This window comes from Anoplolepis gracilipes, chromosome 9 (assembly GCF_047496725.1).
Source record: "Anoplolepis gracilipes chromosome 9, ASM4749672v1, whole genome shotgun sequence".
In the NCBI taxonomy this organism is placed as follows: Eukaryota; Metazoa; Arthropoda; class Insecta; order Hymenoptera; family Formicidae; genus Anoplolepis; species Anoplolepis gracilipes.
In genome coordinates, this window is record NC_132978.1 from 842,250 (window position 1) to 854,335 (window position 12,086).

At 40.2% G+C, this 12,086-nt stretch overlaps 1 protein-coding gene across 5 annotated transcripts in view; it reads right to left on the minus strand.

Moving 5' to 3' along the window:
- The window catches only part of LOC140669403 (uncharacterized), a 68,882-nt gene that overhangs the window by 8,922 nt on the left and 47,874 nt on the right, over positions 1–12,086 (minus strand). For all 5 annotated transcript variants that reach the window (XM_072899213.1, XM_072899214.1, XM_072899212.1 and 2 more), the window contains exon 2: positions 927–1,239. In XM_072899213.1, the coding sequence (XP_072755314.1) occupies positions 927–1,181 (255 nt within the window). In that variant the 5' untranslated portion in view covers positions 1,182–1,239. The remainder of the gene's footprint in view (positions 1–926; positions 1,240–12,086) is intronic.

Genomic DNA, 12,086 nt, shown 5'->3' on the forward strand with positions numbered 1-12,086 from the left:
AGATATAAATTAAAAATATAGATTGATAAAGCTGCAATAAATCTTTTTATAAGACAAAATAATATCTCTTTTTATTCTCTCCATCTCTTTCAGAACCATTCTCTTTTCAGGTTATTCGATCATATTAGATGCGCATTCAATTCTCAATCGTTTCAGAATTTTGGGTGTGTAAAGTTAATTGGTATATCTATTATTTCATCGAAATGTTCCTACGAAAAGATTTGCACATGAGATGCAGACAGCTGCGATTCGGCGAGTAAAATTCCCGACGTGCAATTTTTAAAATTTTGATTAGAGTTCTAGCTTCTTCTTAAAAAGTTCTTTATAAAAAAATAAAAAGAGTTCCGTCGATTAACGGTTTGAACTCTTAAACTCTTTAAGAAGAAACTAAAACTCTATTCAGAACTTTAAAAATTGCATGTCGGGAATTTTACTCGCCGAATCGCAGCGGTCTGCATCTCACGTGCAAATCTTTTCATATGAGCATTTCGATGGAATAATAGATATACCACTCTCGAAGCAGAGTGTGAATAAATAGATACAAACACGACCATACATTTTAAACAGAAATGAATTCAGCCTCTAGGTCAGGCGGACAAGATAATTAAAGGTTGTGTATATGAGGAATTAGATATAATGTAATATGTTACAAAGTATAATACATGTGTATTAAATAAATATTTTTCACGCAATTGACTTTAATGTACTGGTATTATTATCATTATTATTACTGCGAGCGCTACTGTTACTACCGCTAATTACCTGCTATGAAAATTATTAATTGACATATAAAGTCATGCTCCTGCAGAAAAATTTCAACGGACGCAAGTGCAAGGAATTAAGCGGCGACTCGTATTCTCGCACGCGAGAGCAGCATGGCACGCCACGTCATCAGCACGACTCGAAAAGCCGCCGCGAATCCTTACCTTATTAAGGTCGTGCGGAAGCGTGAGGGCCGGAGGCCTGCGGCCGCTTATGGTTCCCCCGTTGTGAATGATGCTGCCATTATTGGTGGCGCGCAGCCGTTGATTGGGCGGCTCCGGCAGGACCTTGTGTCCCGCCGGCTGCTGAGGATGATGTCTCGCAAGCTCCCGAGGGAAGGACTGCGTCCACCCGCGTCTGCCAATCTCCTGCGACGGTCCATTGGACGCGGAGTATTGATGAGAGCTGCTGCTGCCCATTTCTATGCCGATCTGGCGTCTCTATGGAGTGCAGCACAATTCGCCATTCATCTTGTATCTGCAGAAGATCAGAAAGGAGAGACCAATTATCCAACATGTTTGCCTGAATCCCATTGAAAGATATTGCGGCATTTAATTGGATGCACCAAGTTGTGAATGTACCATAAGTTCAAGAATTAGTATTTTTATGTAACAATAGCTGAACAGGTTGCAGTATATATATTTCTAAAGTGTAACATCCAAGTAAGATATTATCTAGACAGAAGCTATATATATTTGCAAGAAACTTGTAAATAAATTCTAAAAAATTAATGCTCTGTGATAATAGTTCTTGAACGAAATACGAATATTATTTATTTAGCAGATATGTGATAGAGATAAATAGCAATCACTAATTAAGTGATAAATAAAATTTTGAAAAATTGTCAAGTGATAAGAATTACTAGATAGAAACGATAATTTTTAATTAAAACAAATGCACGGAAAGATGAAAAATATATATAAAATAAACATATATACTAAGTGGATGCAAATATTTATACAATGTTATGTATCAGGTTTAAGTACTCTAGATGATCGGATAGTCAATTAAGAGGACCACTTTGCAAACCTGTTCCAATTTCCCTTAAACCTCTGTAAAAAGGACGCTTTTGCATATTAATTCCCTGGCGCTTTGCATATTACGATTAAGAGTTTAATTAAACGTTAATAAGTGTGATCAATTTGCAAATACGTTGCACAACCCGCCTTAAATTCTCTTACAATTAGATAAGACCGCTTCTGTGTAAAAAAATGCGTCCGCATTAACGTCTGACATATCTAATTAATATTTTTTTTTCGTAAGAATATTTTATGGATCAACTTTATCCATGATGGTCTCTCATTAACGATAAATACAGATTGTACGAAAATGTTTCACTTATTTTGTCGTTTTTGGCGGCTAAGCAGATAAGCAAATGTAAGTGTCATATAAAAAAATCTATCAATTTTCCATTTACATGACGCGCCACATTTTCGAATCACGTTCATAAAAAAAAAAAAAAAAAAAAAAAGAAAAAAAAAAAAGAAAAAGAAAACACCGTTGCTCAATAACTTTCTAATATCTCGCGCCAGACGAAGGACGGTGATCCGCGAGGCCATTGATGAACGAGAAGAGTGCAACGAGACTCCGAGGGGAACAGAGGGATGGAACAAGAGGAGGGTAAACGCACGCGAGTTGGCCGAACGATCTGGGCAGGCCGGTTATCTTACAGTTAGACGTGGTTTAACCTCTTGTGTTAGTCGTGTCGGGATGCGGAGAGAAAAGGAGAGAGAGAGAGAGAGAGAGAGAGAGAGAGAGAGAGAGAGAGAGAGAGAGAAAGAGAGACAGAGAAACAGAGGAAGAGACGGTTCGGGACGCGTCTTTCTAAAGTAAGTTCTTCCATTCACCACCGGTACAGGAGCAGGTGCCCAACCTGTACACGCGACCCATCCGTGTCGATTGTAGTACCGGTAGTACCGCTAATCCGGGAATGAGTAAGAGAGCGCGAAAAGCGTCTGAGAAAAGTCATGGGACACTACGTCGTTAAGGTAAATGAGTAAGGCGGCTTTTATTAATCCAGCTTGTATGCAACAGAGGTATGGAAGCGATAGCGCGTGAAAAATTGCTTTTCCGCGCGTGTATGTGTGTGGTATGTCTCTCTTTCTCTCATATCTCGCGCGATCAAACTGAAAATAAAGCAGATCGAATCGTTGCTCGCGCGAGTTAATATTCGCAAAAAATACGCGATGCGAATGAGTAAAATTACGTTCACGATCGTTCCGCCGACAGATGATATTCTCCTTACATCATCGATATCAGATCTGCAAAAGGCGACGATTTAGATCTTACTATATCTTTGCTTGTTAAAAAGTATTGAAATCAGAGTTTGCGTAAGATGAAATAACTAGTTGACTGGAATACGAAGTGTAAATGGTAACTTAGATATGCTTGGATATTCACAGACGTAATTATACTACTTGCGCGTTTCCTGAGATGGAAAAGCTTCAACACGTTTCACTTCCGCGCCTGTGACGTAGTAGTGAAACAACAAGGAGTAGATTGATCGATATTGTAGTCAAATCAGAGAAAAAGACACAGAGCGAGTTTCTCACAGTTTCACTTCCGACGATGTATCCTGGAATTCACGCAGCTCGGTCGTTTAATGTTGATACGCAATTTTATTCTTAGGAGGACAATGAACGCGTAATACGATATTAATTGCGCGTATCAATGCAAAACAATGTTTATTTCACAACATGTAAAGCTTGTACCATTTATGAAAACAATGCAACATTATTAATGACAGTAAAGACGGTAAGACACTTTAATTTTGATCAAATTCATATTTTGTAATTTACTTTGTAATTTGACATGTATAAATATAGATGAAAGTGTATTTTTTTTATATATAAAGAAAAGGAAACATTATTATGTTGTGTAAATTATACAATTTTTATAACAGTAATTATTCTGAATGAAATGACTATTTTTCAGATAATAATATGTGTATAAACACAGAGCCAGCTAATTTTTCTTTAGTGATTATTTTAACGGAGCGCAATCACGCGAGAGAAAAAAATTTCGCGATAACACCTGGCAATATCTCACCATTCGCTCAGCATCATCAGCGTCATCGGGTTCTTCGGCGGTTTCGCGCGCGATTGTCGTGCCGCGGCGAGAGGATTCTCCGGGGCACAAAGTGGCAAGTGATGCATGACGGATGGCGGCGGTTATGATAACTCGAGCGTAGGGTACCCGCGGGGGAAAGACGAAGGAGGACGGGGAGAAGGGAGCAACGGCAGAAGGAAAAGGAGGAAGAGGAGGAAGAGAAGGCGCGCAGGGGGCGACGAAGCGCGAAGGGACCCAAGCATAGAGAACCGGAGAACCGGGAGGACAGGAGGGAGGAGGACGTTTGCCCCCTCGCGATGATCATCGCCGAGAGTCATCGAACTTGGAAGGATAGGAAGAACGATTCTCCGTCTGCCGTCTCTCGTTCGCGATAGCTCGCCTCGCTCGTTCGTTCGTCTAGGATAGAGGCAGCCAGGCAGGCAGGCAGTTGTATACAGCCCCAGCTATCTTCGAGGAACTCGAATCGAACCCGGGCTCTATTCCCGGGCGATATACATACGCCCACGTGTCGCGATTGTCGGCACAAATCATGCACTTCCTGCTGCAAACGCGTCGTACAAAAATCATGAAAGAGCGACTGCGTAAGCCGACAATCCGATTGGATCCGATTGAATTGCGTTGGGTGGCTAGGTTCTTTCTTTTTTTTTTTTTTTTGATAAAAAATTATTATGAAATGGGTCGAATATAGACAACGTCAATGATCTCTCTCTCTCTTTCTTTCCCTTTCTCGCCGATTTCGTGTATGTATGTACATACATATGCAATTTATGCAACACTGTGCGTTTTGTTAACTGACGAAAGATCAAAAACATCGCGAGTTCTCTTTCGCAAGAGAGCTATTATTAAAGATTGGTTCCGCACTCGTTTCGCACCCGTTTCGCATTTCCGTAACGGAAATATCATTCGCCGCATTTAAATCGTAATTTCGAATGTGCAGAATAAAGACCGGAGGCTTTCTCACTAGATCGGAAATGATACCAAGCCAAGAGTCGTTATTACATTCCTGGATTTACAAAATGAGAGGGCGCGTATCTCTTCTTTCAATAGCAAAATATCTCACTCTGTATTATAGTCTGTCTTTCCTCGTGATAGCAATATTTCACTTTGTACAACTGCGCATTTTATCTTCCGACAGTACCTAACGTTTAATGCTCGAGTACAGTTTTTTCTAGTTGAAAATAGCGTGCAACTAAATATGAATGGCGTCCTTTCAAAGAATGCATTCAGAGTTAAATAGAATCATCTTGAAAAAAAAGATGTATTGTAAATAAAATTACTCGAATTACTTAAGAAAAAATTATAGGAAACCATTTGTATATAGAAAATATGTAGAATAATCATATTTCCCGTTATTCCTACAATATTTCTATACAATTGTAATGTATGCTTTGTCTTTTAAATATATATAATCCAGAAATAATTTAATTAAACAAGGTTCAAGTAAAATCTTTTTACGACATGCAACTGATGCGAACTAAACACGCGACTTTAAGAAAAACAAAAAAAACGCAAGTGTTTAACAAGATTAGATAGAATCTTCTCGCTCAGAGTGATATAACCACGTGCTCCATCATTCGCAGAGGCCAATGATTCCACCCTGACGTATAATCGCGTCTACCGACAGGAAAGTTCCTTGTAGAGCTGCGACGGCTTCGCCTGGACGCTCGTAAAGAACAAAATGCCAATCCAATTTCCCGGAAGGTCTCACTCAAGCAGGTCTCCCTCTTTCTCCCTCTGCGATCGGTTAAGGAGCCGGCTCTTCCTCCGCTCGAGGATCTCGCGGGGAGATATTCCGCCACGCGAGAACGCGCCCGCTGGAATTTAACCGTTGCGCCCTCAGGCTCGGGAGGGACAACCGGTACCGGTTGCGCTGCGCGAAACAACGAGACCTTATCCCGATATGTACGTGTGCGTGTGCGTGTGCGTGTGTAATAAAAGCCGGTCTAAATATTTCAAACATGCCGTCGAGATATCGTTAAACAATGTGCTATGTTCTATCGGATCTATAATCCATGATGTTGGACGCGTGTCGTTCTGTCGATTTTGCAGCGGGCGCTATCATGATGCATGCATTATTTTTAAGCATCTAGACTGATTAGATAATAGATATTGAGAGAATGCCAGCAATAATCTAAATTATCGAAATTGTCAGAAAATATAATAATCATAAAAGTTTGTATTATAATAAATAAACATAATTATATATTATTATATCTGAGAAAGATGCTGGAAAAATGATGCTTAATATTGCAATGTTGCTCGCTTGATCCTTGCGCGAAGAATTCAAGATCATTTCTTTACCTGGATGTAACGCGAAAACTCACGATATTGTTTACACAATTCCGCGTAAAGTAGCTCTCGCGTGCGTTTCGTACGTACAGACTAGTATTGATTTAACAAGCTGGTCCGATGGTGAAACATACACCGCTTATCTTCGAAGGAGGCGAAAAATCACGATATTCGCGTACTGTGGGAAACAAAGGCATACATGTGTTGTACCCACGAGGACCCCCCGCCTATCTGAATCCACCGGGCCCCCGCACACAATGGCGTGTATTCCAACTTTCACATTTTGCACGAAAGTAATAACGTTACGAAGAGCATCCTACGCGCGGCCGCGTGGAAATTCTACCAATTCTACCACGACGAGGCCTCGGCGGCGCGCAACCTGCACAACCTGTACAACCTGCACAACCTGCGCGCAGAGATATTATCTCACCCCCGATCTATCCCATATATCAGCGGGCAGCGTCCCCCGATGCCGCACGGCTAGATCCGCGGCTTGATCGCGGTAATAATGATCGAACAATGGGGCGCGGGTGAAAACCTCGTTGCCTCGCGCCACATCGCGGCGAGTCGACTTTCGACTCGGCTCTGACCCCTGACCCCTGATGCGCGCACCCCCTCGACCGAGCGTCGAAACCGGTATAACCAACCATCCCTAAGGATGTTTCCCGGCGATTGCAGAAATTATGCAAAATACCAATGTAAGTGTTTTGGGAAGATTCGCAAAGGAACTCCTGTATGCGGAATATTTGGCTGAACGATTTTTTTACGGCGTGGCAAATGAAAGAGAAATGCCCATCGACACCAACAAGTAGACGGATTCAGATTTACAAAAAAAAATATTTCTATATCTATGCACGCACAAATTATTCTTTTTTTGTCAATAAGAAAAAATATACAATTGTATGCTCTCTTAATTTCATTAGTGACATAAATTTAAATTCTCTTCAAATATATGTATATAATATTTTCGATGTGTGTGTGTGTGTGTGTGTGTGGGTGTATTTATTTTCCCAACTCAACTTCTCGTTCGTAACAAAATGTAAAATTGTCTTCATCGTTTTTTCCAACATTAACAACACGATGCAGAAATCTGTGCGTTGCGGCATCGCAATGCGCTGTCACAGCTTAAAATGTTAATCGCGCAATCACGAGGAAATCAACGTATTTCCTAACGAAACGTTGCACTTTCGACGTACCGCGAGACTAATTTTCCGCGCCGCGAGCATTAACCAGTTTCGAGCGTCCGCTCGCTCTTCCGTGACTCCTGTCGGAACGCGCAAGGAGACGGAGATCGGGCGCGAGAAACATGAGATGAACGGGGCTAACTTACCAACTGACTTTTCGTACTGCCTGCCGTACGTGCCACGGCACGGTAGATAGCAAACGGTTCTTGTAGCTCTTGCCGAGATAAATGCAGATTGTGCGAGTAGGTATACGTCTAGGCCTGTCTCGCAATTCTTGCTTAATTGACGCTGAGATCCTTCGGATGCCGTTCCTTCTCTTCTCTCTCTCTCTCTCTCTCTCTCTCTCTCTCTCTCTCTCTCTCTCTCTCTTTTTCTCACTCGATTTTCTTGTCGGAAAGAGGAACGATGGAAGAAGGCCGAAGCTGTGCGCAGAGTAAAGCGAGAAAGAAAATGTGGGGTGAAATAAAGAGACGAAAGACGCTGCAAGCAATGTGAGAGAAAGAAGGAAAAAGGAAAAAAGAAAAAGAAGAGAGAGACAGAGGGAAGAATATAGAGTGAGAGAGAGAGAGAGAGAGAGGACGAATTATTAAGCAGACTATAGACGCGCGAGAGTAATATATCGCACGTGGTCATAGCTACTGTGAATCAGTACCTACTATATCGAGCAGTACTTACTTTAGCTCATTAAAGAGCGCACATCGCGCGGATGCTCGCCGCCGACTTCTTGGGAGCTTTAATTAATCAGGAATCGTAACGTTAGACCATCTGTTAGCGATAAGATGCGCAGGTGCTGTATACGCACGTTCACGATCGCGATCATCGTGTGCCGGCGTAATACGTACGAGATTACAGAGTGCACCGGCCAAATAGGCGCAAAAGGCATCCGATAATTATGGGCCCTCGAAGTATCTTTCAAAATGAAAATCGAGGGGTGCTAAAAAGAATGTTCAAAACTCTGGAAGAAAGAAAGGAAAGAAAATGCGAGGTAGTTGATGCAAAATTTCGAAAGAAGCCGAGATTTAAAGAAACACCGGAGCCAATCTATCTTCCAAATCTACTGTTTTGAAATTTCCTCAATTTCTATTCTCTCTTTCTTTATACTCATTTGGGTTTAAAATTAGAATACTTCAGGATCTTGCTTTATCGCCTCGTCTCGCATTTTTAATTTGAGCAGCCCGATTTTTCGATGCTGCTCACGTCCGTCGAATTCTCGTCGCGTCGATTCTTCCATGAACACGTGCGTTACGTGTCCGAAATGCGCGATCGCGCAAAGGATCGTCGCGTACCTGCGACTAATCACTTAAGCGCAACTTTGTCATTGTGTTCTACGACTCGTAACGCAAACGACAACGGCCGATGCTCGCGCGCGCGCGCGCGCGCCTTCGAAACACTCCTCAGGATCGTTTAATTACTGCATGGCAGCGGCATATGTTTGCATGCGAAATGTGTGTCCACGCATTCTGGGCTCTAGTAATTGCCCCTTTTACGTGTCACGAGCCAGGACGACGTCGTGACTATGTCCGCCGTAGGTGCTGCCTCCGGTAACGTCGATCCTTCCGGCCGCCCGCCGGGCGCATTTATGTCGCGCGTTTAATGCATGCAAACGATCGAGGATATATGAAAAAGTACCTTTCCGCCCGTTAACGTAATTCGCCTGTAATCTCACGGTATCCTATGCTTTCTCTTTCTCTTTCTCTTTCTCTTTCTCTCTCTCTCTCTCTCTCTCTCTTCTCCTGCGATGCCGCGATGTAAATAGGAGGAACGAAAATACGGGTTTTTAGTGTCCCTTGAAACATTTTTTTCCTTCCATTAATTTTATTTAATCTGCATGTATATGTAAGGCTAACTCATTATTATTGCATTTCGTATGCGTTAAAATTATACTTTGTAGGAGAAGCTAAGAATAATTTATGATAAAATATATAAAGTGAATATTGTTTTTATGAGGAATATTTTAAGATTTTTTTTTTTAAATATATGATTTTTCAAAAAGAATACGATCACTTTCTAAATTACGTATTTCAATCTTGGATCACTGCAATCAAAGTTACCGCTACTCATCGATCAAAAATTCGTTGACGAGGAGGAGATATCGAGCTTGTTCTAAATTTAATTAATCACGCAGAAATAAAGTGGCGATGCATCGCGTTTGATCCAGCTCGGTAAAAAAAGCGAGATGGAGATATAAGAAAAAAAAAAAGAAGAGATTCATCGGGCGGATTCAGGTCGCGGACCTCGTGCGAAAAAGAAAGTCCTTCTTGAGAAGCGCCTTCTCGAGATCGGCTTGTTGAGAGTGGAACCCCGCAGGAGCCATCGATATCTCCGCCCTTCCCCGGGTGTTCGATGACCGAAATTTACTCCGCATACAGGTACACAGAAGTTGCCGAATTCACGCGCGACGTGCTTTAGATCGAAAGTAGGTGGACAACCTCGGTACAACGCTGCAGGCGCATTCCGCCATTTGCGGCCGTCGCGTCGTAGAAAGTTGTGGCAGCGATCGATCGGACGCTCGATTCGAATAAAACATCTCGTCGTACGATTCCGACCCTTACGCTCGTATGTCACAATAATTAATTGGTCGCGTTAGTTTTATGACAAAGTCATTATTTTCAAAGATTTTGAAGAAAATAAAATTTACTGAAAACATGAAAATTTAAATATATCTTGCATATTATGTAATATAAATTTAAATTTTTTATATTCAGTAATGTAGAAAAATCTGACTTCAAAATATATTCTTCAGTTAACTGTTTAATCAATTTAATTTAATAGAAAAAAAAATAGGAAGTAATAGGAAAAATCTATTGCGAAATAAAATATGAATAAATGTGAAATATTATTTTTTGTGATGTGTGAAATATTAATTGACTTTTAAGAGGATTTCCGATTGATTTTATATTGTTTTATTTCAAAGAAAATTTAATTTGAGGTTTAGTAATTAAGAGATCTAACATTGAGAATTATAAAAAATTACAAGAGTGCCTGCAATTAAATTGTATCTATAAAAAATTGATCTTGAAATCACGAAAAAAACTATCCTTATAAACTAATGTGAAAAAAGTGGTTTGACAGCTTGACAGTTACATATCGAGTCTCGACAGGCTATGCGAAGTATAGATGAGTGCCGGAAGCGTGATCGGTAATTAAAAGCAATGCGTTTAGAATGGGAACGAAGAGACTTCAATTATCGAGTGTACGTTTTAATGGCCAACGATAAGCGTCACGGAAGGAGCAGCTATTCGTTCGCGCGCGCGCCAATTAAAATAGATTGCTCGGTCGCAAAATTCCGAGATATCGCGTGCGAACAAGGATTACGTCGTCCACAAATCTCCGACGAAAAAAATTAGCCACGAACAGGGCTTAAGAATAAGATCGAATCGATACACATTTATAAATGTCTTGAAATAATTTAACATCCGATGCTTCTTTAAAATTGAATAATAATTTAAAGAACGATAAATGAATTTTTGTTTTTTGCGAAATATGTACATATTTAGATGGTGTAGCGATATCGAAACATCTATCTGGATTCGATCTAAGTATGTGGAAAGTTTATACGAAAGTTCAAAGAGAGAGACTGGTTCGTCTTTATCTCGTTTCTTGTTCGTTCTTTAGAAAACTTTCTATATGACGATCATGGCAGCGGCATATTATGAATCGCTGTTAAATCAATTGTCGTCTGAATTAAGATGATGAATGGCACGTGTAAAATTCATCGATAAACTGAGACACGGCTATTGTCGATGTAGACATATGTGAAATGAATTTCTCCCGCGGACGAGTGCCGATTGAGTGCATGTTGGATGTCGCGTGATTAGAAATCTCGCGCGTAAAGCCCGATTGACGAACGTAATGACATTTCTGACACATTTTCTAATGCTATGATTACACTATATACGCATGCCTCTATATCAATTTAAAAAATCCATAATTTTGAAAATCAAAGATTTCGATCCATATAAGAAAAGATTTTAGCAGCCAAGCTAAATGTTATTGTTATTTCTATTAAATAAAATTATTTCGATTAAAGTTAATGAAAAAGAATTTCACAAAATTATATTTACAAAATTAATTATAATTATAATATTAAATAACTTCTATCAAGCACACACAGTGTACGGATGTTGCTATAATCAAAAATATCCGGAAATTATATGTATATAAATGTATATGATTAAATCGTAATTGTGTAAAATTATGCGAGTATTTATTTTTACAGTGTAATCTCGGAAGAGCACACACTTATCAGAGTAAAACCTGATCAGCGATATGTGTAGATTCTTATCGAAATGCATAGAAGCATATTTGACCGGCTCGTAATTGGAGCGTGGATGGAACGTGACCATCTCTATGGTGAGTCAAGCCTTCGAGTTTCACGTTAGACGTCGTCACGCAAAGTAAATCTCGCGACGCATCCGTTAGAAATCACGTTAGAAATATCGCTGTTGCACCTGTGAGCCGCCGGGTTTTAAGCATTCGGGTTTTATTGCGTTCCAAGCATGCCGATAGTTGATTAAAGCCGTTCTTGCAATCACGATGGAAAACACTTTGGCAATTCTGCCACAGTCAATTGTAAAAGTTGAATCATACTAAAATTTTCGGGAGAGATTAAAATATATCAGAATTTTTGTGGAAAAGAAAGATGAGATGTATCAATCTTACCTTGAATGGATTATTTTGTATATAATTTTAGTGATATAATTATAAATTTTATAATTATATATCCGGAGCACATTTTGTTATCGATATTAATTTCTAACGCAATACGGTCTCAATGCATAA